The 27,349-nt window shown below is 42.5% G+C and overlaps 1 protein-coding gene across 1 annotated transcript; it reads left to right on the top strand.

Moving 5' to 3' along the window:
• The first annotated feature begins 317 nt into the window (after window positions 1-317).
• On the top strand, window positions 318-23,884 carry EXOC1L (exocyst complex component 1 like). The gene is made up of 3 exons (XM_075544965.1): window positions 318-438; window positions 17,402-17,532; window positions 23,618-23,884. The coding sequence occupies exons 1-3, from the start codon at window positions 318-320 to the stop codon at window positions 23,882-23,884; spliced, it is 519 nt and encodes a 172-aa protein (XP_075401080.1).
• Window positions 23,885-27,349: the final 3,465 nt, after the last annotated feature.

Here is a 27,349-nt window from a genome sequence, read left to right as displayed (position 1 = left end):
TGCTCCCGTTCCCAGGAACGCTCCCCAGTCCACAACCGCAGGAGAGCATGCTGCTGGAGGCTGGATGCTGACAGTGACAGTGGGGCCAGTAGCTGCTGCCGCTGCCTCCTCTCAGCTCAGCTGATAACTCAGTGAGGGGTCTGACCCCTTGGGGTGTGCTTGCTCCCAGAAGCCTGGGGGCTGGCTGTGGAATGAGAAGTTAAGACTGTGGGGTGGCCAGCTCTCACCACGGAGCTGCAGAGCCAAAGGAGAAATCCAGGGAGCCAAAGGAGAGAGCGCGTGATCTCAAGCTCCCTGGAGCCAAGTGGAACACAGAAATGTCCTCCCTGGTCAAGGAGGACCTGGAGAAGAAACTGTTCCAGCCGCTCGCACAGAATCTGCGCGAGTTCATCGAAATCGAGTTCCCAGTCCAGGACAGGTATTACCTCTGCGTATCAGGTAATCGATCCTCTGTGATTTCAAAGAGCCAACGGCTCTGAGACGCTTGGGTGAGAGGGGGGCTTTTTGTAGACCTTTTTCTATTCGATCACAGCACGTGCACCGTCCTGTGACTGAGCTGAGTGAGGCAGGTTTGAGAACGTGGAAAGCCACACAAAATGAGGGTAAGGGGGAAAGCCTGTGTTAAGAATATGTTGGTTAATGATTTAGAAATGCAACTGGGTCTGTACTTGTCTCTAATTTGATTTTGTCTCCAATCTTGTACTGTGTAAGAGCTCAGTTTTTAAAAATTCAACAGAAAGCTCTCTGTATTATTTTTAAATTCACCGGACAAATTGAGTTACACGGCTCTCTCTCCAACCAGTGTGGAGAACTGGGGCTGGCTCATGCGATGCTAAGAAAGAAACAAAGCCTTCGATCTTCTTTGGAGGGCTTCCTTAGACTGCCTGGGGGGTTATTTGGGGAAGAGAAATGATCTTTTAAAAATTCTTTCTTACAAGAAGCATGCTCTCTCACACACGCACACACAGAGAGGAAATAACTCGAATAGTAGAAAGGAGGAATTAACTGCTGGGGCCTCAGTGCTGACCTCTCTCAGGTGAAGGCTCTCTACTTCGTAAAGCGTTACAGTCTCAGAAATCCAAGCCGGGTTTATTCTGCCTACACGGTCACTCTGAGTCCGTGTCGATTTGATGGGTGTGAATGAGGCATCTGGGCCAATGTTTCCTTGTTAGGTCTTTATTAGGAAAACCAACAAGCACCCAAATATGATAGGTAACATATTCTAAATAAATGAAATAGAAGCTAGAGTCAAGATATACACAATGAAGAATAGATATATTATGTCAAACATTGTCTCTGTGGATCTTTAAGGAACAGAGAAAGTTCTTAAGATAACACAGATTTGCCAATCATGAGTCTAAATTTCAAAGAAGTTTTTCAAAGGTAGGAATGGGTTTGTGCATGAATTACAGGTCGCCTGACCTATGCTTTCGGAGCGGACTTTGGTTACGAGTATTTGTGCTGTGATTGAATTGCGTACCGCGCATTCCTCTGACCTACACCAAACCTTTCGGTACTTTGCAGGAGCGCCTTTTCCAGGCGTGCAACTAGCCGTCTGCAGAAGACCACTTGTTATGGTTCCCGATCTGATCACTGGCCAAAAAATGGACTTTCTAAAACTTAACAGGGATACTGTAAGGGAAGTGGAGCATTTTTACAATATGTGCAAAGACGTTTTTAGGAAACGATCTTTCCTTATAAGGATAACAATGTTTACGCACTCTTTATTCAATACTTTACCTAGCACATTTTGCTAGATGATTGCAAAGTGTGGAAACTTGGCATATCAGCGTTGTTAATAACGTAATTGGTCCCCCCAAAATCAAAGAAGGTTAATGATGGAAACAGGTCAAGTAAGACAGTTAAAGTAAGAAATGGCACTGGATTCTAACTATCAAATCAGTATACCGTAAAATAGCTTTAATGTGTTGGAAAACTTTCTTCTTCTAAAGTGAAAATTGGATAATTGGGTTTATTGGGCTCCTCACTTAATAAAGGTAATTTTTCATTGTAGCATGAGTTTATAAGTATTTCTAAAGAAAACCTTATGAAACAATAATCATAATAATGTAATACTTAATTCCTCAAATATATTTTAGGGCCATTTTTCAATTTACATAATTAAATTTAGTCGGTATGAGTTAGAATCAACTAGATAGCAATGGCTTTGGTGCTCACACACACACATTTCCTACAATTATATTTTTGGAAATAAATATGATTTTTTTCTCACTGTATCCCCCCATTTTCAGAGAAGGGTCATCTGTCTTCTTTTTTCATGAGTGACATGGATTCTTTCCATTAAGCTTGAGGCTAGACAGGAACTGGTATCGTTAATAGGTGTGAAGGCTTCAATGTTCTCACCTGCAAAATAGCTCAGTAAAGGAGGTGATTACTTAGGGACACTTTCATCAGCACGATTCTATAATTCTGTCATGTACAAGCAAGATCCCCGTGGAAGCAGGAAGAAGAAAACAATAGTGTGGTGTTGAAGGTGAAGGTGTGTGATGTGAACCATGCCAGATGAATTCTTAGTGGGATTCTCTTCTATGCCCTAGTCCTCGATTTGAGGGCATACACCCAAACATAACACCTTTTTACGACAACTTCAAACACATTTTGACAGAGCATGATTTGAACTAAGGTAAATGTGAGGCTAGGCAGTCCTAAATCTTTGACCATGGTTTGCTCATGAAATCTCCATCCAAGTAACTCAAACAGGCCACATCTTACTGGCTGAGGAGGCGACTCCCTGCTCCTAGCTCGTGACTAGTGAGCATAGTTGGAGAGGAAGGTGATGAATCGCGTGGTGTCCTCTAGACCCCCACAATCTGGCAGCACCAATGTCTGTGGAGCACACGTCCAGAGCTGTCAAGATTCCATAACAGATTTTCAAAATTTAGGAGGCGATATTTAAATAGGAGTAAAGTTGTCTTTAACCAGTATCTGTCTTTTGCAGATTCTTATGTCCAAAGGACTTGCAGTAAAGTACCGATTTACTGTAAAGTACTGAAGATTGACTTGGTCAATGCAGAAAAATCAGAAGTCATTAATTCAATCTCCCTTTCTAGACGTTGCCAGGATTTCCATTTGGATTGGAAGGAGCAGCACTAGAATAACCAGGGGGCTGCGCCAGTGTATATGTTGCTGTTCACAGATATTAGGAATATTCTTATTTATTATTCAGAATGAAACTGGATCTCTACTTTCTCTATGATGATTATATTGTCATCACTCCTGGCTTAATTCATTTATGGCATGCCAGTTTATTGTGTGAGAAGTCATTTTTAAAATTCACCAGAAATCTCTGTTTGTGTTTTAAATTCATTGTCATTGCCGTCCCTGGACAATGAGACTTCACTTTTCTCCCACCTCTGGATTTCATTATCGTTGGCGGTCAAATGCAGCTACTATGAAGGAGGGGGGGGAGCTCTACACTGTGGAGGAAGTCGGAAGGAAAAGGCCACTCTTCCTGTGATTTGTGTGTAGAGAAACTGAAGACATTCTGGAACTCTTGAAATTAATGTGTTAATCAAAACTGCAAGGGAAGCAGTAGAACGCGATAGACTGGACCGGGAAGTGACACGAATTCGTATGAATCTTGACCCTGTGTTACTTGCCTAGGGTTGTTGAAGTGTCTTGTAGTTCCTTCTATTCATAACAATTCCATGTGACAAAGAACTGACCCAAAGGGTTTTTTTAATGTTATTATTTTTATTTATTTCATAATCAGTATGCCATTGTTTACCTCTATGGCTGTGAATTCCCTTTCTGCCCATCATGTTTCAAAGAGCAGTTTACTACGTACCTTAATAAAATACTTTAAATAGTTACAAATTCAAAATAATGCTTAATAACTGAAGAAAATTGACCTGAGAACTCATGATAAAATTGCCATTTATCTGATTCCTTTTTTCTCCTCAAGTTGTTAATGTGATCTGCATGCAGTTTGTACCATCATCTATTGCAATAAATATATTTGCTTATTTGCAATTAGTTCAGCGTTAAGCTGTAGTAAATAGACTTTCATTTTCATGGGAACAAATACCAAAACTCAGTGCTATCAAGTCGATTCCAACTCATGTGACCCTATAGGACAGGGTAGACGTGCCCCTGTGAATTTCCGAGAATGTCATTCTTTACGGGAGTAGAGAGCCGTATCTTTCTCTGAGAAGAGGCTAGTGGCTTTGAGGCTCGCAGTCTAATGTGCAAACCCCGGGGCTCCTAATGGGAACGAAGGTTGTTGGCTTTGTTATTGGGTGCCGTCAAGTATAGGAACACTGCTTACAACAAAACAAAACACGGCCTGGTGCTGTGCCATCCTCACAATTGGGTTTATGTATGAGCCCAGCGGCGCAGCCACTGCCAGTCCATCTTGTCCAAAGCCTTCCTCTTTTCCACTGCCTGCCTACGCTACCAAGCATGATGCCCTTCCTCTTCAGTATGTAAGACGAAGTCGACCCATTCCTGCCTCCAAGGAGGCTCCGCTACGTCAGGTTTGTTTCTCCTTTCGGCAGTCATGGGGCTCTCAGTGTTGCTCCCCAGCACCACAGTTCAAATGCATCAAGTCTTCTGCAGGCTTCCTTACGCAGTGCCCACCTTTCTCATGCATATGAGGTGATGGAAAATATCATGTCAGGCTCACCTTAGTCCTCAAAGGACCATCCTTGCCTTTAAATGCTTTACAGAGATCTTGTGCAGCAGACCTACCCCAATAGCCGGAGACAAATAGCCAGTCTTTTTCTTGGAGCTATGGGTGGGCTCCAACCACAAACCTTTTGGTTAGTTGTCAAGTGTGTAACCTGTGTGCTCATCAACTCCTTTTTGCCTTCCTACCAGCTGATCACTTTGTTGGCATTTCTGAAATGAAATAGCACCCATTTCTATACACAATGTTTCCTGTAAACAGCCTAGTAGGAAGAAAATTAATAATCTTACTTACAGTCCAAACAACTAAAAGGTAGGGTTTTATTTTATAAATATACAGTGACTTATAATGTTAATGATGAATGACCATATTATGAACAGGTAAAATTATATACATATATATACAGACTTAAATTATTCTATATCTTTTGAAAAAATATTTTGCATTCATAGACATTATTTGAAAGTAAACAATACTTGCTAGAGATGAAAACAACAAATGTAAGTTCTCCATGCATTTCGCTTTGGATGGGAGAACAGATATGCTCTATAAACCAGAAAATCTAATCACTTTATTAAATTACTTACAGTAATGCTAATTGTTCCAAATAAGAATAATAACAACAATAATAAAAGGAGATGGTTAAGGTAATTTCAAAGGCCTCACTTAGAAACATGTTACTAGATTGGTGAAATATGTGAGGGGGCACCCCCCAAAAAATGGAACCTGTTTTTTAAAGGTATGTCTTTAAATTTTTTTACAAAACAACCTATCACCTTCAAAGTAGTCTCCAATACACTTAATACATTTTTCAAATGCAATTCCATTCTTGGAAGCATTTTCAAACTCCTCTGTTTGGGTGGCTGACAGCACCTCCCTCATGTTTTTCCTTCTATGTCATCAAATCGCTGTCCTTTCATGTCCCTCTGCATTTGTGGAAACAAAAAGAAGTCTCCCTGAGTGAGGTCCGGCGAGTCGGGTGTGTGGGGCAGAAAGGCCTGCTGCTTTTGGCCAAAGACTGGAACACTAAGATGACCGTGTGAGCAGGTGCACTGTCGTGCTGGCAAAACCAGTCCCCCTTCTGCCACAAATCAGGCCTTTTTTGTCACACTCTGTTATACAATCTTTTCAGAACAATAGAAAGCTTGATTAACAGTCTGACTTGGTGGGACAAACTCCAAATGCACTATCCCCCTCACACCAAAAAACAAATGAGTATTGTCTTGATCTTTGATTTCGCCTGACGAGCTTCTTCTGGGTGAGGTGCCAATGGCATCTTCCACTGGCTTGGTTGATGTTTCCTTTGGGGTCATCTGAAGAGCACCATGTCACCTCACCAGTAATGACCTTGGGAGGGAAAGTTTGGATCATTTCGGAGCTGTTCTTTCAAAGCACAGCATGTTTCCATTTGACATTCTTTTCCCCAGTCAGAACCAAAGGCACAAATTTCAGTGACCCTTTTTATTCCCAAATCTTCCTTAAAATTCACTGAACTGAGCTCCAAGATATTCCAGGTCACTCCCCCATCTCTTCTATGGTCCTCCGTTGCTCTTGGAGCACAGGTGCGCAATTCTGTCAGCATTTTTGACCATTTGGGAAGTTGACAATACCTAGAACAAGGTTTGTCATCTATCGATATTTCATCTTTTTTGAAATGAGGAAACCACTCACACACTTGAGTTTGTCCCATAGCGCTGTCCTTGTAAGCTGTGGTCAAAATCACAACAGTTCTGCTGCATTTTTTCCTGAGCAGGAAACAAAATTTCACAGCGACATGTTGTTCTCTTAAATAAGCCATCACCAAAATCAAGGTTCTAGTGAAAATGCTTTTATGGAAAAATCACTATAACCAGAAAGAATCCTCCCAGGTGATGCCACTGGGTGCGCTAACTCAGAGGGAGTTGCTTGATGCTTGCCTAGCAGGAAAAAAATGTATACTACAAACGTTCTGCCCAGCAGAGCCTTTTTCCTGTTGTTTTTGTTGTTGTTGTTGTTGTTGTTGTTGTGGGGGTGTTTTTTTGGAAGGGTACTCCCTCATCCCCTAAAGAGTTAAAGTCTCAGAAACTCAAAGGAGCAGAAACTCAATCTCTACCTTGTCCTATAGGGTCACTATGAGTCGGAATTGACAAAATGGCAGTGTGTTCGGTTTGGGTTTTATACACACACACACACACACACACACACACACACACACATATAATTGTAGCTTGGGTGGAAAAGCTTGCAGAGCAAATTAGCTTTCAATTCCACAATCTATGCCCATCTTGTTTCATGACATTGGTTGCAGCCTCCTCAGTGTAACAAGATTGTTCCCACTTCCTCCTGAGTTCTGTCTCCAGTGGTCCTCATTCCGGCCCTTCCTGCCTTCTGCCTGTTGTTTGGGGGCAAATGCTGCTCTTGGTATTTTATGAGTGACCATTCCGGACACATTAATGACAGAGATTATAAACTAAAAAACTTTCTAATGGAAGTTTGCATTTCAGTAGATAACATATCGTCTGGGGAGAGGTAACTTTAACCTTGCCATCTCTAAATTGAGTGCAAATTATCCTACTAATCTATAATATTTTATAAGAAGAAAACCAGGAGACAGTGCTCTCAAACGCTTCCACACAATTAAAGATGTTATTAGTAGTAGTGAAATAACAGCTGCATAGCTCCAAATATATTCAAACAGCTACATGGATGTTTGGAAAATGCATACAGTTATAGTATATATGCACATTCTTTTTATTTTTCAAATTGCAAACGTACACAAGGCTGACCTGATATTTAGGGATTTGACACCTATAGTTCTATACTCTATAATATCTTGTTGGTAAATATTAATATGGCTGAGTTCTGCTAAAAGAGGAATTCTAAAAAGAGAAGAGGGAAAAACACATAGGAATTCTGTACTCAGGGGGGAAAAAAGCAAACTGGAAAATTAAGAAACCGTGGCTCCTAGAAATTAAATTACTAGCCAAGGTCGCAGGTAGTGAGGTCGGATTCTAAAATCCAACTTCCTTCCACATCGCCACACTGTTTAGTCTGAAAAGCCAGTATTTTCAAGCAAATGTGCCAGCCACGCTGCTCACAACTTCACGTACATGTATATTACCTTTCCCCACTTCCCACTGATGGCAAACTAAGGCTGAGAGTGGCTCGCTGATTTGCCCAAGGTCACAGCTAAACGATGAATCCAAACTGTTCAAGGCGGGTCCACTTGAACGTGTGTGCCAAAGCACTGGGTTAGGCTGTTCACAGCAGACACATGCATTCAGGATGCGATGGGTGGGGTTTCATAAAACCAAACTTCACAGTCGCCTTCTTGAATGTCCTTCTTGGTTTCTTCCATATTTCTGTTCCCAAAAATTCAACCACGGAAATTGTTAAATGTTGCCTAGGGTTTCCTGAAGTGTGTGATACCGCCCCCTGAGGAGGCACTGGAAGAAGCCAGAGGGGCTCCAAACGTAGTCCTGGGGGCTTAGCAATTTACCCATTGGGCTATTCACCTCAAGGTCAGCAGTTCAAACTCACCAGAGGCTTGGAGCGAGAAATGTGAAGCTTTCTACCCCATAAAGAAACCCACAAGGGCAGCTCTACTCTGTCCTATAGGGTCACTAGGAATTAGAACCAACTAGATGGCAAAAGTTTTTAGTTGCAGGACCGGTGAGCAGGAATGGGGCAGAGGGACTGAGTAATGTTTTCTGTGAAAAGTGAGCAGTAAGTTTGGGAACCTATAAGGCCAAATAAGTTTGGGAATCTATGGGTAGCCTCAAACTTGATGCTATTTTTAAAAAATATGCCGGAGGAAAATGTTTATAAAATATTTTACTTGATGAAATCAATTGATATATTTTGAAAGGCTCCCAAAAGATATTAGCAATAGATGGTAATATTTTTCTTGAAGCTTCTTTTCCCTGCTACCTCGTGGTCATGCCCCCTTTTTGATTAAATTTATAAGAACAACTACTTAACACCATAATTATAAATGGTTCATTTTCCAGAATTATTCATTTTTTGGAAAGTATTCTGTTCCACTTGCTAATGTGTACCTGTTTTCCCTTTCTTCTGCCAGGTTGTATTGGTTCAGCTGGCCAATCTTCTTTCCATTAGCTTCATGAGTAATAATGACTGTGATAATCGAGACATTTATTTATTAGAAAGTTAGCACAAACAATTAAAAGTGAAAATTAATGATTGGCATGAAGTTAAGAGAAGATTGTGACTAAAATTTTAAAGCTGGGGTAGATTAATTCTAAGATTCTATAGACTCACTTACGTTGTAGCTATATGATCCATGCCTCCGATGTTCCTGAAACCAACCCTCTAACATTCTGACTACATAAACACCTTTGGGCTTTAAGACAGTATGGTGTTTCCACTTCGCTGCTGCATTAATGTGGATATGGCCATTTAATTTTGGCTGGCAGCAGAACTCCAGCGTGGAAATTAGGGATTGGGTCGAATCCAGCCTGACTAGACTTCTTTGGTTCTTGGCTAAGGACAATTCTTAGAGCCTCCTTAGCGTCAAAAGAGTCTGTTTTGCCAAATTAAGGAGGCAGTACTGTCTCTCTGCTGCATCCTTCTAACAGAAGGTTGACCTGTAAGCACAGTCTTTTCTATTTCTTCCTTAATTTAGTGTTAGTGGGCAGTGACCTCTGTAGAAGGAAAGTTGATGACTAGTCCCAGCAGCCATCAAGCGTTCTCCAACTCATGGCAGCCATGTGGGTCGGGTGAGCGGAGCTCCCGAGGGTTCCCGTGACTGATGGTTCAGAAGTAGATCAGCAGCTCTCTTTCAGCAGACACTGGATGGACTCAGATCATCAACCTTTCCGTCAACCACCAAGCAAGGTCACAGATTGTACCGTTCAGGGACTCCTCATAAATGCCTGGCAGATGTTACTTCCCTGCCCACCCAACCCCCAACCCATCCTTATGGAATGGCCCAAGAGAGCTTCCTAAAACTCAAAACATAGACTGTCTGTTCACTTAACATTCCTCAGTGACGCCCGCTCCATCCTCCACAGCTTTCAAGATAATGTTTCATCTCCTTAGTCCGGTCCTCCAGAAATCGTTCCTACCTAACACATTTCCCATCACGTGCCCACTCTCAGCTTTCATGTCCACAATATGGAATACTTTTTGTTGTTGTTTATAAACATCTATTATAGGCAAAAAAGTACCCATATTATAGATAAATGTCTATTCACATTTGTACATTACCATTTTAGCAGTTTGAGATAAACTCTACAATGTCTTATAACACCATAAACAATATTCAAGTTACTGAGTAACAACAATAACAACAAAAAGAAAGACAGCAGAAGCCTTGAGCGGGTCCACGGTGCCTAGGTCACAACTCAAGAGTGACAGGACGAACAAAAGAGAATGAGGTAGAAAAGGAAGGGGAAAAACAGGTTGTGTGTGAGAAGGAAGCCAATGAGTACTACTTTCTAAAACTCTTTAAATGAAGGAAACTCTAATTTTAAGAAAAGCAGGCTTGTAGCCATTTTTTAAATGCAGCACACATTAGGAATACTATCAACACATTCATTAAAAGGCACCTGTCGAGAATGTGGGCACACAGGCCAGAGAATATGTCCTCTATGCCTTGGAAACCTGGGGGTGTGGGGCCAGGGGGAGGGAGCGCGCAGGGCACAAGTGTCACCCAGGTAAAAACACTGTAAAATGCAATACCCCATTCTGTACAGCTATACATGGAAAACGTCCATGACTCAAAAGTGTCATGTATGTAATCCCTTTATACATGTGCGGTTCCAGAATGCTCTTTACCCTCTCTTCATCCTGGTAACTCCTAAACAATCAAACAAACAGAACATTGCCATCAATTTGTGATGACACCGATGTGGGCTCAAACCACCAACCTTTAGGTTACAGCTTGAACACAACTGTTCATCCTCCAGAAAGCCAGCTCCCCAACTCTTGAAACTCAGATGATCTTGTTCAGAAAGTTCTGAGCCCCTGTCAGGTAAAGATGCCTTTCCTCCGAGTCTATGATCCTTTCTTTCTGAAGCCCCCACTCACTGTAATCTCAGGGCAGAAATGACCCTTCTGTGAATAATTTGTCATTGTCTAGCCCAGTGCTGAAACTCGCTCACTGCCATCGAGTCAATTCCACTGCCTAGCGATCCTCTAGGACAGAGTAGAGTTACTCCTGTAGGTTCTGAGACTGTAAATATTTCCAAGAGTAGGAAGCCTCTTCTTTCTCCCATGAAACAGCTGGTGGTTTTCACTGCTGAGAAGCCCAACTCGGAACACTGCACTCCCAGGGCTCCTCATCAGCACAACTGCTAAGGGTCACTCAGGCCGGCCAGTATTCCATTCTGCTGCACATGGGATTACTGTGAATTAGAATCCACTCGGGCCACCGCACTATAACAACAGCACAGTGCTGATGCATCCAGGACACTCAATAAATATTTATCAATAAATTGAGTTGATTAAATATGTGAGTGGGTCATCAAATGATTAACATAATATGTAGATGAGGATAATATATTCATTAGCAGGAAGTCAATTTTGCTTTGATTTTCATTTTTATAAAATATCCACTAAGGTTTCTCTCTCTCCTACTTAGTTAGTCAGAAAGTTAGCCAGACCAAGACTATAGTGTTTCGGGTTTTTATCTGGGAAAATGCAACTGCCTCCTCATGGGATCAAGTCCAAGATCCCCTCAGGAGTAATTATGACAAGCCTGTGCTTCAATCTAGCAGTTTTACAACCCCTGCCCCATCTTCTGGACAGTGAATAAATAAGACTGAAGGATTGATGCATTTAGTACTGACATTGCTGCCAGCGAGGAATATTGAATATTCCCGTGGATTTCCACAAGAATAAGCACATTTGTGTTGGAAGAAGTACAGCCAGAATATTCCTCAGAAGAATGGGGAGACTCTGTCTCCTGCACTGGGGACATTGGGAAGGCGGGACTAGTTCCTGGAGAAGGATCCCAGACTTGGCCAAGTAGTGGGGCAGCGGAGAAGAGAGAGACCCTTAGCAAGACGGGCTCACATAGAGACTGCAGCAATGGGCTCGTGCCTGGCAGCATTGTGAGGACAGCCCAGGACCCACCCTCGTTTGTGTTGTTTGCGTTGTATTCGGGTTGTTGTCATTCAGAACTGACTAAGCAGCACCTAACATCAACAACCCCTCTTTCCAAGACAATCAATGGAAGTGGACCTTTTTTAGAGATAGAGAAATATACATGGGGGGGTGGTAGGGGTGGGAGAGACACTAACTTTTGGACATAGTTTTAGGCCAATCACGGAAGCTGAGTCCACTCATTGACCCCAGGTCAGGTCTGCTCTAGGCCCTCTACAGGACATTTCCCGCCACCATTCCCTGTCCCTAAAATGTGCCAGCCTTCTCTATCCGAACTCCTGGGATCTTCCATCTAAATGATAGCCTTTCGTTTCTCTTTCTATTTCCTGCTACCTAACCCAGCAACTGGCCCATAACGTGCCCCAGAATGTATTTGCCGCACACAGGAAAGAGCCCCTTGGCCAAGTGTCTTCCACCCTCCTTTTAAAACTGTTACCTTCTCCAAAGTAGAATCAGTGAAACGGTAAAGCCCTAATGTTATTCAATAAGAGCACACCCTGAGATGGTCCCCACATCCTCTGTCCTCTTCTTGCACCCGTCTTCATCCTGAGGCTTCCTCCTGAGTCATCGCCCCCCCCCCACTGGCCCCTCTTCCGTCTTCATTGTGTCTGTACACTTCACGCAGCCTAAAGCAACCTATCTACCTACAGAAATCCCCAGTCTGTATCTCTGATCCTAAACTATAAACATCCCGCCGCATCCCCTTCTCAGCTGCTCTCTGATAACCTGAAATCCTGTAGGTCAATCACAAAGCTCCTTACTCCACCCAGCTAGTTGGTTTTTGATGCTTTCCCATCTGGCTAACACCCATTCCAGCATGTGCGTCGTGTTGTCAGGGCTACATGTCGAGGCTTACTTATATTTGCCACTTCACTTTCTTCCCCACATCCTATGCCTAATATCGGGGCTGTTGTGGTTGTTGTTTGGTGCCAACTCTTAGACACCTAGCAGTCAGGTGTCACTGTTAGGTGACTTGCAGTGACCCCGTGTGCAATGGAGTGAAGCGCTGCCCAGCCCTGTGCCGTGCTCGCAATTGTTGCTATCCTTGAGCCCGTTGCTGCAGCCACTGTGCCGATCCATCTTGTTCAAGGCCTTCCTCTTTTCTGCTGCCCAGCTACTTTTCAGATTTGATGTCCTTCCCCAGGGACTGGCCTCCGCTCTTGACAACATGTTCGATGTGCATGAGCCAAAGTCTCTCCAGTCCGTGACACTTTCGATATTCTTTGCCAGCACTATAATTCAAATGCATTGATTCTTCTGTGGTCTTCCTTAATCAATGTTCAGCTTTCACATGCACGAGTGTGTTAGTCTGGGTAGATGAGAGAAACAAATTCACGGACACCGATATGTGAAAGAAGTTTATATGCAAGAGCAATTGAATATATTGAGAAAGCATCCTAACCCAGTCCCTATCAAGTCCATAAATCCGATACTAATCTATAAAATTCTCTTCTTATTCACAAAACACATGCAATGACACTGAATACAGGAAGATCACAGGCCAGTGGGTGCAAAGTCTTTTGGATCCAGTGGTGGTAGAAGCATCTTAGCAGTGGCAGGGGTCTCCATGAGGCTCCTCCAGTTCCCAGGGCATGGAGTCTATCAGTGTAGTGGCATGTCTTGTCTTGTCAGTAGAGCATCTCTCAGGGAGTGAGCCCCCAGAGTATCTTCCACCTCCAAGGAGGAAAATTGGAATTCCCAGAATCCTCAGGAGAAGGCCATGCCCACACAGAGGCCTCATTGGCAATGACCCGATTGACAGACTAGACTTGACCCCTTCACTCTTAATCCTCTCTAGTCCCAAATTGACACCAGATTATGTAACTATCACAACGAGGTGCCTGAAAATATCATGACTTGGGTCAGGCACACTTTAGTCCTCAAAGTAACCTCTCTGATTTCCAGCACTTTAAAGTGATCTTGTGCAGCAGATTTAAATGTGATGCATCATTTGAGCTCATGACTGCTGTTTCCATGAACATTGATCCAAACAAGACCAAAGTGAAGGCTGCCATCCTTGATCTTCACCAGCAAGTGCTTCAAGTCCTCCTCACTTTCAGCAGGCAGGTTGTGTCATCTGCATATTGCAGTTTGCTAATAAGCCTTCCTCCACTCCTGATGCTGCATTCATCTTCACATAACCCAGCTGCTTTGAGGTGTGTGTGTATGTGTGTGTGTGTGTGTACGCATGCACACACACAGTTTAACATGCTTTCTTTCTAACAGAAAGGTGGGAGTTTTGGGAAAAACACCTGGCAATATACTTCTCAAAAACTTCATCCATTGAAAATCCTATAGAACATAGTTCTATTCCAACACACACCGTTGCCATGAATCAGAAGAGACTGATATGCAAAGACCTCTTAGAACAAGCATACGACGAAGCCACATCGTCACTTATTATCAACTCGACACTATCCTAAGTCCCTGATATACGTGATCGCATTTAATCCTTACACTCCATGAGCTTGTACCACTCTGATATCCACTTGACAACATTTCTCTGGAGATTAAATAGCTGGTTCAGACCACTCTGTAAGTGCTGGTGTCGTGATCTGAATCCAGAGAAGCTGGTGCCAGAGCCCACTAAACCGCATTGCCTTTCCCAGGATCCTCTACTTTTCCTTTTCCCTGCAGTGCATTCAGGGCATCACCGCTGCCAGAAAAATGCTCCCTCGACACACCTGCCATGGTCGCGGTCTCCTGCTCACAAAAGGAGATTTACTGAGCATGTGTTATTACACAAGCCTTCACTCAACATCTGCCGCAGCACCCTCTTCTTAGAAAGCCATTCGTCTCAGACTTGTCTTCTTCAGCTAATTCACTCCCATCATAAAATTTGAGCCTGCACCATTCCCTTAATTTCACCTGATCTGCATCTTCCGAGGAAACTTGCTCTCCTCACTGGCTTCATTCCATTCCAGAGCCCTTGCCCACAACTTTCTTCCTTCCTGGTGAAGTGTAGCTTCTGCTGTCATTGTGGCTGTTACATCATCTCCTGACAACTTGAGTGAAGGGGTAGAGTTGAGCCTGTCAGTCAGGCCATAGTCAAGGAGGCCTCTGTGTGGACATGGCCTTTCTTGAGGATTCTGGGAACTCCTGTCTTCCTCCCTGGAGGACGGGCACACACTCTCTGCTTGACATTCCTGTTGACAAGACACATGGATCCATGCTTATGACAGTCAGAGCCCTGGAGCTGGAGGAGCCACATGGAGATCCACACCAGGGCTGAGATGCTTCCACTGCCACTGGATCCACCACTGGCCCATGATCTGCCTACCTGCGGCATCATTGTATGTGCTGTGTGAATCTAAAGAAGAATTTATGGACTAATATCAGACATATGGGCTAATATCAGACTTATGGACTTGATCTGGGTGGGCTGGGTTGTTTTCTCAATATACAATTGCTCTTTGATATAAAGCTATCTCACATATATATGTCTCTGGAGTTGTTTCTCTAGTGAACCGGGACTGACACAGTCAATTTATTTTCTAATGCTGTCCTTCACCTAGAAATGCCTTCTGTATCTTCTCTGCCTTTCCAAATTGGACCAGTTCTAAAGCCATCTCACATTCCATTTCTTTCACGATTCCTTCCTTAACTATTTCTAGCTTTTCTCTTTTGGGGATTCCAGTTGAACATGTAGTGTGGTTGGAGGGGCCAGTCTCCCCCCACTAATCATGGGTTTAATAAGCTCAATAGTAAGGTTGAAATATATATCATAATAAAGTCACAGAGAGCATGAGAGAAAGAAGAGAGACTGAAATAATGGAGTCAGACACGTTTCATGGTAGCAATGCTCACCTCAGCTTCACTTGGTGGTCCACGTGGAGAGAGGGGGAGGGGAAGGAGGACAAGGGGAAAGGGAACAGGAGTGAGGATGGGAGAGGAGAGGAGGGGGGAACCTAAAGAAGAGGCCAAGGGAGGAGCCGAGAGAGCTCTTTATTGCTAACCCAGGCCTGTATAACTCTGGGGGGAGTGCAAGCCCACCAATTACAGGTAAAGACATATGTCACAGGAAGGGGTTGCACTATAGGTTATACAGCAATGAAAGGGGGACAATCTAGGGATATACATGCAATAGAAAGAGAAGGGATTGGGGTATACATGTGACAAGATGGGCGGATCCTAGATTCAGGATGGCAGCCTAACTTTGGATGTTACTGAGCTGGTTTAATCTGTTCTCCATAGAAACCATTACCAGTAGGGTATAAACCCCACCTACAGGAACTAAGCTAATGGTTGGGAGAAGTAGCCCATTGTCCTTAACAGCAGGGAGCAGGCCTACCCATGGGGGGTGGGGGTGGGTAAGAGACAGTAGTTTGGCTGCTGGCTGCCTTCAGGGAGGATGTCTCTTAAAGAATCTGACCACCCCCCATATGCTAGCAAAAAGCCTCTAGTGTTTGGCATGTTCTTGGGGGAGACGAAGCTGGGGAAAGTCTCTTTATAATCCCACAATGTAGTCGGCTCCCTAGCACTTGCCTATCACTCTAATTTTGCCTGCCCAATAGGAGGACATGCCCAAGTATGTTCTAGAACCAAAAGAAAGTTCTAGAACCAAAAGACAAATTCCAGCCTCTCAGAAGATGTAATCAACTTGCAATTCTCAGTGGCTTTACCCATTTGAAAAATAATTTTATGCATTTCATCCCATCTGCTATTTACCTCTAATATACTACTGTCTGTGACTCATGTTAACCTTGCCTCTCTCCAAAACATAAAACCCCATGGGTTTCTGGGGAACAAAGACTTTTGTCAGATATTCACAATCCTTAAGCCTATAGAATGATTCTATCAGGCAAATACATGATACTCACTAAATGCTCCCTCATTCCCACCTAATTAACTTTCAGATTCAGGAGCGCACAGTTCAAATGTTGTTTCTTCTGCTGTGTTTTTATGAGACTAAAGGCAAATAATTATAAGCCCAGTAAGTTATTTCTCTTGTTTTGTTCACTAAAATAAGCCATGATTAATCCACTCTTTTGAAAATGTTTGCATTTTGAATGCTAGAATTTGGAAGGCACATTTAAGTCTTAAAAGGATTAAAAATGTCAAACAATCCACCCAGGTCAACAGTAGCTGCCACACAAGTAGCTCTGTATCAAGAGTCTCACAGAGACCTTTAGAGGAAGGGTTCACAGTTTCTGTGGCACTGGCTTGGTCGCTCTTCAGCACTGTGTTTCTATTTGAGCAGAACTGTCTGCTTTCCTGACCTCGCTTTTCTATAGTCTTATGAAGCAAAATCCCAACTTGTTCTGGTAATCACCGTGGTACGGATCATATGCTAAAACTAAACATCTTACCTCCTTTCCCAAGTTGATCCCAGTTTTCCACCACAAATCTCTATGCATGTAGCTCGCTGTCCCAGCTAATGTTTCTGTGGCAATCTGTAATCACAAGTGCAGCAAGAAATAATGTTACAGCATTAGTCAGATTTGGGGCTACATGTGTGAAGATTCAAATGCATTGGGACTGAGGATTGAGATGTGGGAATAATTGTCAAGGTCATGACATCAGTGACTTCAAGGTTTTTGTATAAACAGGGGGTGCATAGCTATTGAAAAATCTGACTTGATAAATAATTTATTAATTTTTAAGAGTTTACGTTAAACTAATTGTTTTCTTTCCCTCTACCTACAGTGACAAAAAATGAAGAAGTAAAAATAATTATTGTGAAACACTACAGAGTGGGTTTAGATGAAAAATATGAAGTAACAAAAAAGTGGTCTTTGGATGACCTAGAAATGATTGATGGAAAAGAAGCAGATACAGTAAGTGAACATTTTATAAAGGAAAATGTGGAGTTTATACAGTGGATATCTTTATGTATAATATCTTTCTTCATATATTCTTGGCATGTACTAAGTGAGGATTTTTGAGGGGGGCATTCTGATGGGTTATTGTTTTTTTGATCATTTTATTGGGGTCTCTTACAGCTATTATTACAATCCATGCATCCATTTTGTCTTCAGTGATCGTGTGGGGAGGGTGAGCATCACAGAATGCCAGGTTGTTAGATGTTCTTGCATTGAGGGAGAAATTGAGCAGAGGTCCAAAGTCAGTCCACTTCCTCAATGTATTGCCATATAAATATATGTACATATCCCAATACCTCTAATTTTATGAATTAATATATTTACTTAAGTGTACTAAATGTTAAGATGATATTATATTGTTCCTAAGAAATATAGTTTCATTCAGGGATGATCTACTGGCATTTTTGTTCCATTTTTATGAGTTCTAATTTGAATTTTGTTTATTGCGTTTAAAAAAATCTTCCACAGGGGCTCTCGAGTTCAGGATAAGTCCACCGGTCAGTCTTGAAATTTTAAATGTCAGTTTTCAAAATATGTGATGCTCCCACCCCTATAACCCTCACCTTTGGTTCCCAGCTCTGCCATCCTGAGTAACATAGAACAAATGTAACCCTCCTTTCACCAACACTGCCTTCCCAATATTGGAAAGCCGTTACAATGACTCCATAAGTTTTTATTTTCTCAGCTAGATCCCCATCCCATTCTTCATAAGAGTTTCCTTATGGTGAGCAAATAGGATAATACACAAAGGGGTCCTAGTATTGCTGTTGGTTTTAAGACATTGTGTCTCAGCTCTTCACTACCCTCTTTTTCCTACTTTAAAATTCGTTGGCTTTTCAAGAATTCAGTACAAGATTCTAGAAGTAATGTGGCTTGGTTATATTTCCTTTGATCTGAATTCTCATAAAGACTTAGCTAAAGCCCCAGGTCTTTTATGCACAAATTACCATTGATCCTGATCTGTCGTGGTTACATGTTGGGCTGTTAACTTCAAGGTCGGCAGCTCAAAACCACCAACCACTCCTCAGGGGAAAGACAGGGCTTTCTGCTACCTTAAATAGTTCCTGTTTTGGAAACTCAGAGGGGCAATCCTACTCTGCTCATAGACTCACCATGAGTCAGCATCAACTCTATGGCAGTGACTTTGAGTTTGTTTTCGCTGTATCCTCCACTTCCATAGACGATAACCTAAATAAAAGCCCTGGTGCTCTAGTTTCTTTATCTCTACCCACCCTCCCTACACTTTCTACATCCTCAGTACTTAACTACTGACTCACGGGCCTTAACATACCCAATCATCCTACACCCATAGTAGACTCCAGTTGCAGAGGGTCCTATCCATGACTCCGCCCCTCTGTACATTCATTTCATTGGTATGTAAATTTGCTACAGCCATCATCCTGCAAACTCGAACTGTTGGTTGATTCTGTCTCCCTTTCGGCTAGAGAGCTGCCATAAGCCTACAAGCTCTAATTGCTGACTTACTCAGTCTCTTCTTCGGGTCGACAGCCCCTTAACACGTAGGGCTGTGACGTTCCATCTTTTACTATCGCTTATTCCATGAGATATACTAGCCACTCAAGTACATTACCTGAATATCAAAATTATGTAGCCTGTAAATTTAAATTTGGTCCCCAAAGTCTTTACTAAAATCAATACATGCTGTCTCCTCTGGTCTGCTCTATAAAGATGTACAGTCTCAGAAGCCCAGTAGAGGGCTACTATGTGTCTGAATCTGCTAAGGGGCAATGAGTTTGGGGTTTTATTACTTTGACTTATCAACTAGTAATCCTATTTTTACATTTGGGGGAGTTTGGAGAGACTGGTAGGTGTCTGTGTGCTGACCTTCATTGCTTTCATTCCTAAGTACGCATATCACATTTTTCTAGCAATGCACATTCTGCCCATCTGTCCAATATTTAGAAAATGGCTACATAGGTTATGGAATATTATGCAGCCATTATAAATTGTGTTTCCAAAGAACAACAGATAATACCACTGTCTGTTTTGAAAGAGCAGCCACATTTTGGAAGACCAGTCAAGTAGAAAACTTTTCTAAAATATGAATATTATCTCAACTGTGCATATTTAGTGTACCATATTATTTTAAATGGACATCTTAATTTTTAATATAAAAATCATGTACATACATATATATGTGTACAAGGAAACAAACCCATACTTCAGCCAGAGTTGTGTCTGTCCAATTTGGGGGGGTCGCAACTTTTAAATTCCATGTTTTCTTCTTTATATTTCTCTGTAGAGATACAAACACTTATCAGTGTCAAATCCACTCATCTTCAGGAATTCACCCTCTCGTCTCTTTTGGAGACCCGATTATTCCCCTCAAAGTCTTCAATAGTGTTAATACGATATTATTTTCTGCAAGTTTAACCAGTGCCTGCGGATATACTCATCAGGCCTACAGATTTAAACTCAGCATTTCACTCGTCCTTACTTGCTAGGAATCCCATTTCCAGGATGCAGATCATTCGCTTAGAACTAAATACCAAAGAAAAGTCAAGTGCTTTCATCTTTCCTATTGCCTTAGGAACTAAAATATCAACTTGCCCAAAGAAAATCTGTCACATATAAGGAATCACTCTTCTCAAGATTTCTATGGATGCAGTAAAAATACTCTGGTCGTTCTGGGAATTTCCACCGCTCTTCTCTCTTGGAGTCGAGTCATCCACAGTCAGCAGTTATTGTATTTTTCTCAATAGCAATGATGCAGTTTTAAGTAGAGCGATTTAGAGCCAGAGACTTGTCAAGTTTAAAGCGGAAGGGAATTGAAATTGAAGTCAATTTATAAAGCAGACGTCAAAATGACTGGGGATTTAGACACCCAACGGGAGAGAAGATGACACAGCAGAAACCGGAGGTGAGCTGCTGGTGATCCTGGCTCTTGTCCCTGCCGACAAAGACATGTGTGACCAGAAACTTATTATTTTGCCTAAACACAAGCAATTATGAGGTGATGGTGAGATTCTTTTCAGCTATCAAAGTCTATTGGAAGGAAGGAGGGAGAGAAGAAGAAGGGAAGGAGCGAGGCAGGGAGAAAGGGAGGGAGGGAGGGAGGGAGGGAGGGAGGGAGGGAGGACGATCTGTGTGTAGGCATTCTCAGGCTTTGATTTTTAAAGGGAAAGATTTATCCTCTCCAAGACCTGAAGGATCCTCTCTGAATTATGAGGAGCAAATATCTGGGAGAGAAAACTACATCAGAAACCTGGCTGGTATCTGGTGATAGAATGAGTGTGATTTCCTTTCACTGAAATTCTCAGTAGAATCATCTTTCAAGCTACATGATGCTCACTCCTTGCCACTGAGTCGATGATGCTCATAGGGATCCTCTAGGACAGAATAGAACAGCACTGATGGGTTTCCAAGACTGTAACTCTTCATGGGAGTATGGTTGTTATGTCCCATCAAGTTTGTTCCAACTCATAGGAGCCCGATGTCCCGCAGCACCAAGCATTTCCTGGTCCTATGCCACTTCACAAATGTTCTAGTGTTTGAGCCCACCGATGCAGCCACGGTGTCCATCCATCTTCTCCAGGGTCTTCCTCTTGATCCCTGCCCCTCTGCTTTCACCAAGCATGATGTCCTTTCCTAGGAACTGGAGTAGAAAGCCTCATCTTTCTTCTGAAAAGCTGTTGACAGTTTTGAACAGCCCAACATATTACCCATTACACCACCAGCACACCATTAAAATCTGAGCATTTACTCTTCCTCTCCCTTCACTGCCAATCCTGACTCGACCCTGTAGGACAGGGCAGAACTGCCCGTGTGGGTTTCAGAGCCTGTAACTCTTCACTGAAGGAGAAAGCCTCAACTTTCTCCCTAGGAATTGGTGAGCTGGTACTTGTTACAAGATAGATGAACCCAGAAAACATCCCAAGGAAAACATTCGAGACACAAAAGACCACATAGTATCCAAATGTGCAGAATAGACAAATTCACAAAGACAAAAAGTAAATTTGTTCTTACCAGGCAGCTGGGAAGTGGGTAGGAGGGGAATCTTTAAAGAGTACAGATTTCCTTTTGAGGGGATGACATCCAAAATTGACTGTGGTGATGGTTGTACAACTCTGTGATTATATTTTAAAACCAAATCCTGTACTGTAAGTGGGAGGATTCTATGGTGTGTGGCTTGTAATCAATAAAGATACTACAAAGGAACGCAAAAGGCAGAGAAAAATCAAAACAACCTTGTGCATTTTTTATAAACATCATTTTGCTACATTTTTAATTTTTTTAATAGTATAAAGCAAAGTGGTCTTAACCCCAACGCCCCAAGCTTTGAGGACATGTTTATTAAGCTCTATACTGAAGAAAAACTCACTGCATCGTTGCTTCCAACTCATGGCCACCCTGTTGGGCAGGCATACCCTTGGAAAGGGTAAGGAAACAGAAGTTTCTCTCCTGCAGAGCTACTGGTGGTTTCAAGCTGCTGACCTTGCAGTTAGCAACCCACCATGTAAACCACTGTGCCACCAAAGCTCCAAAGCTCCAGGTTAAGCAGTTTGTATGATTCACTGACTGCTTTCAAGTAGATTCCGAGCTTCATGGACCCGACAGGAAAGGGTAGAACTTCCCCTGCGGGTTTCCAAGACTATCCCTCTTTAACGGAGTCAAGAGCCTTGTCTTTCTCCTAAGTGCTTGACCTTGAGGTTAGAAGCCCAGCGAGTAACAATTCTAAACCCAGGTGGGAAGAAGAGCAGATCAAACAAGGACTTTGCCCAAGGTGACAGGGCAGAGTCAAAATGGTTGCCTAAATTCAATTTTCATATTCTTTTTCCTGCCTCCTACCTGCTCCCCTGCCAAAAACCTTTGAAAATAAATTATGAATACGTAGATTTTTGCATATCTATGATTTATGCCATGTATTCTGACAAATGATTAACACTCTGGTTTGATTTGTTCCCTCTCACTGACTGTCTTCCTGTCACGGAGAGCAGTTTTCGCCTCCACGTCTCCTTCAGACCAGTGAGAATTGTGCAGAACTTAGTAGCGGCCATGATTAAACACCAGAGAGACAAAGATAAATAATGCATAGTTTCTGTTCCCCAAAAAAGAGTTAGGAATTAGGCAGAGAAGGAATATGAAAGCATTTTGTAAATGGAAAAAAGCACTTTATACATAAATATAAGCCTTTAGTGTTACTGCTGTTGGTAATAGTGGGAATTATTTTGATTTTCACATATAAAAACTCGACTGGGTTTTATAATCTTTTTTTTTTAAGAAAGTCCACTAGAAGGATAACAGAAGTCTAGAGCAACCCAATTAGAATCACTCCTTAATTTCTCAATGCCAATGAAGTGATTTAAGGATTCTTGTTAAGCTTTTCTTGCTCTTACCTCCAAAGGCAATTTCTTGTAATTACCTTTGGAGACAGCAAGTTCAGGGTCTACAGTACGCCAAAGTCTGTTCGCCATCCTGCCCTGTGTATATTTGGAGTCGCACAAGGAATCAAATAATGTGCTGAGATTTAGGAGCAGACCGTTTCTTTACACAGAATAATCTATAATTGGACTACGCAGGGGATCAGTGGCATAGTGGGTTATGCATTGACCTGCTCACCACAATGCCAGCAATTTGAACTCACCCACCCATTCCTTGGTTGCAGGAAAGTGAGACTTGGAAAGATGTACAGCCTTGGAAAGCCTCTTGGGGCAGTTCTAATCTGTCCATGGCATGAGTCAGAGTTGACGGGACGGCTGGTTTGCTGTCCTTCTCCATCCCTACCTGTCTGCTCCAAATCACTACCTAACCCAACAGCCCAAGACATGTTGCCTTTGTACCGCTGTAAAAAAGACAGTCGCTACAAAAATCATCTTTCTTGGTGTTGATTTCTTTTCTTAGAGGCAATTCTGTTTGCAGGATGTCATTTCAGAAAACTCATTTGTAGAGTTTAGGACTTATGGCTGATGTGAATCCATTTGCCATCAATAAGTGGACATGAGAGACTTCGAGAGAATTCCGGAAATGCAGCCACGTCTTTGGCTATGAACTAATTTATGTCTTCTTTTTCCCCTTCCAGGATAATCCATTTTTTGATCTGCACTTCAAGAAAGTGTACAGTTTGGAAGCATATAGCTGTGCTTCTAAATATGCCTTTGCTCGAACTGTGAAGAAGCTGAACCATGCTTATCTGAAGAAAGACTTGCAGATCGTGAACTTTGACTCTACCTACATCAATGATGACTCCATTTGGTCCTCAAACAACAAGGACTGCTTGGTCCTGATGAGGATTTGCTTTTATGCTTTCAATCTTGTGTGCTTGTCCCTGTGTCCCCTGCCCCTTTGAAGATCTCATCTGAGTTCTATGACAATGATTTCCCCAAATTCTACATTGAGCATCTTGGTGTCGATGCTTTTGCCCTTCGTTGGAAATAATTATTAATATGAAATAAAGTGATGCTTTGTGAATTGCAGTGGAAGGTGTTTCCGTGCACTTTGGCATTTAAAACTTATTTTTTGCCTGTGTCTTTGCCTGTGTCTTGATAACTTTGAAAGGAGTTGAATGGTTTTGACTGAAGTCTACTTGGAGAGGACATGGTGAAGTTCTTCATAAGCCAAAATTGGGGACAACTTTCCTACTTGTGACACAAAATCCAGGAAAACTTTGTTAATTAGGTTACATAAAAATAAAAAGTCTTCGCAGAAAATTTTTTATTTAATCCAAATAGCAAATGACAAATTGAAAAAAAGTCTGCAACTTATATAACAAAGTACCAATATTCTTCATACACAGAGTGCTCCTAAGATTGAGAAGGAAAAATTCCTGAAAAATATGGAAAACATAAATAGATGCTCATTCTTATCCAATATAAGAGAGATGCACATTGAGTCTATTTCAACTATCTGGTGAACTATCTAAGTACATATACAGTTAACCTTTGACCCAGCAATCTAGCTTCTAGAATTCTATCACAAAGAAAAATTGATAAAAAAAGATAAAGCTTGAGCAAATGACACACTCATCGTGGCTTTAGTTAGAAGATAAAATATTAAAGTTGCTCAGAGAGGAGTCAGTAGAGGAGTAATTGTAGAAACGATGACACATGCGAGAGTGCCATGCGGCTGTAGGAAAAGGTGAGCTTCAATAAGGTGCCCCTGCGTGCCTATTGGAATGGCTAATGAACAGAACCACTGCTGGCGAGGAAATCGAGCAGTTGCAATTCCCACTCTCCTTGGAAAAGAGTGTGGCCGCTTCTCATAAAGTTAAACAAACACTTGTCATATGAACCAGCACAAGCCTCTGAGGTACTTATCCAAGTTAAGAGGAAACACACATATAAACCTTTATCTATCAACATTTTGGCCATCTTTATTCATGTTGTTGTTGTTGTTGTTGTTGTTGTTAGGGGCCACTAAGTCGATTCTGACCCACAGCAACCCCATGCATGACAGAATGAAACACTATCTGGTCCTGCACCATCCTCACAATTGTTCCTGTGCCTGTCCATTGTTGCAGCCGCTCTGTCCGCCCATCTCCTTGCGGACCTTCCTCTTTTTCACCCCCTCTGCTTTACCAAGCATGGTGTCCTTCTCCAGGGACTGGGCTCTCCTGACAACATGTCCAAAATATGTAAGACGAAGTCTTGCCATCCTTGCCCCTAGTCTAAGGAGCACTCTGGTCAGCCTTCTCCTTTTGTGTGCGTTTGAAATTTTGGGCAACAGAGAGATTTGAAACACCTTAGGTCTGTAATTCTGAAACAAAATAAATACTGGAGATCATTTTGAAATGCCATTCTAACATGAGAGGAGCCAGAGAAGACTTGGGGAGGGAAAATAACACTAGACGACACCAGGCTATCTTGTGGTGACAGAAGATAAGCAAGTGCTCTTAATGAAAAGAAAAAGAGCACAGGTGTGTCCAAAAGGCATAGAAAGCCCTCTGAACGGCTGTAACTGACTCCCTGTGAGCAGGGCTGGAATCACGTGAGCAACAAAAACCTAAGGACAGCATTGTCTTGAAGCTCAGAGAACAAAGTAGCCCTGACAGACACTGATGTAAGAAAGTAATGGGGTGAGTAAATGGGAAAGAAGGAACAACTTACAGTCAAATGACAAATCATGAATGCAGGTGCGAGGGAAACCAGCAAATGTCGAGAAGATAAGGAAATTAGAAAGTACCACCAGAACAGAAGCTACAAGCAAGGTCAAATACATGCCACAATTAGTTGGAGACAGTTTAAGGAGAAATGAGATATTTGCACAGTCTCAATGTGTCTCTCAGAATGTCTGATTAACTTTCATAAAGGAAACCATGGCAACTTCACAATAGCAGACATCTCTGACGATACCATCAAGTTGGTTCCAACTCATGGTGACGCTGTGTACAAAGAACAAAACCCTGCCCAGGCCTATGTCATCCTCACAATTGTTCTTATGTCTGAGCCCGTGTTGCCACTACTGTGCCAGTCCATGTTAATCAAAGGTCTTCCTCTTTTTTGCTGCCCTGCTACTTCACCAAGCTGGATGTCCTCCAGGGACAGGTCCCTGCTGACATGCCCAAAGGAAGCGAGATGAAGTCGAGCCGTACTTAGCTGTAAGGAGACCTCAGCTTGTGCTTCCGCCAGGACAGATCTGTTGGTTGGTTGGGCAGTTGGTGGCACGTACATATGCCGTGCCAGCACCGTAACTCAAATGCATTGATTCTGCTTTGGTCTTCCTGATTCAACGCCCAACTTTCACATGCACATGAGGCGATTGAAAAGGGTATCAGGTAGACAGCACCACCACCAAAGGATCAAGGAATCCAGGAATGTGGCTCTGAGAAGAACCCATCGCCTCTATAATGTTCTGACCAAAATTCTGTAGCTGTAAAGTACCTGTGAGAAAGCATTAGACAAATATTAATCAAGGGATGTTCTACCAGTGCCATGCTTCAAAAGTTTCTGGGTCATGAGAGACACAGTGTGAGGCATAAGTCTCTAGTTTTTAAACTGACCTGAACAATAAAGGTGCTCTTTTCCTTTTTAAGAGGAACCCTGGTAGTGCTGAGGTTTGGGCATTGAACTGCTCACTGTGAGGCTGGCAGTTCCAATCCACCAGCTGCTCCATGAGAAAAATATGAGGTTGCTCCTGTAAGATTTGCTGCCTCAGAAACCCTACGAAGAGGCAGTATGAGGCGGAGAGACTGGTGCCTGGGAAGACTCTCCCCCAGATGAACTGACGGCGTGGTTGCAAAGCCGGGCTCAGGCGTGACAATTGTTGTGAGGGAGGCAGGGAACGGGAAGGGTTGCATTCTGTTGTGCACAAGGTCACTGGGAGTCAGAACAGATTCAAGGGCACCTAACAACATGAGTCAGCCTTCCTTCAACAGAGGCTGTTTCTCCAAATGTATCTACATGTGTTTCAAATGTATCTCTGAATATAATGGCTGATGTAGGGAGCAGAGTTGTGGAAACTTCCAACCCATAACCAAACGTTTTGTGGGCAGGAATTATCTGAAGATTTGGGACCATAATCTCAGGAAAAATCAAGGCCAATTGGCATCATCTCCCCCTAGCGTGAGGCCAAGAAGAGCGAAAAAAAAAAATCAAAGATACATAGAAACAAATAACACACAAATAATCCAAAGGTCTAATGGATCACATAAACCCCAGCCTCCACTGTCCTGGCACCAAAAGACCTGGGGGTGCTCACCTATCACTACTGAATACTCTAAAAGAAATGATAATAGGAGATCCTGGATAGAGTAGGAAAAAAAAAACTAAAAATATTTTTAAAAGTTGATTGGTCTGATAGAGATTGGTGGAATCCC

Source organism: Tenrec ecaudatus, chromosome 3, assembly GCF_050624435.1.
Source record: "Tenrec ecaudatus isolate mTenEca1 chromosome 3, mTenEca1.hap1, whole genome shotgun sequence".
Taxonomy (NCBI): domain Eukaryota; kingdom Metazoa; phylum Chordata; class Mammalia; order Afrosoricida; family Tenrecidae; genus Tenrec; species Tenrec ecaudatus.
The sequence above is the reverse complement of the archived record's forward strand: the minus strand, read 5'-3'. Positions and strand labels throughout refer to the sequence as shown.

Excerpts from the sequence above, each read along its gene's own strand:
- EXOC1L (XM_075544965.1), top strand. The coding sequence starts at position 318 with ATGTCCTCCCTGGTCAAGGAGGACCTGGAGAAGAAACTGTTCCAGCCG. Across the intron at positions 439-17,401 it reads GTATTACCTCTGCGTATCAG|TGACAAAAAATGAAGAAGTA; the intron begins GTAATCGATCCT and ends CTCTACCTACAG. Across the intron at positions 17,533-23,617 it reads ATGGAAAAGAAGCAGATACA|GATAATCCATTTTTTGATCT; the intron begins GTAAGTGAACAT and ends TTCCCCTTCCAG.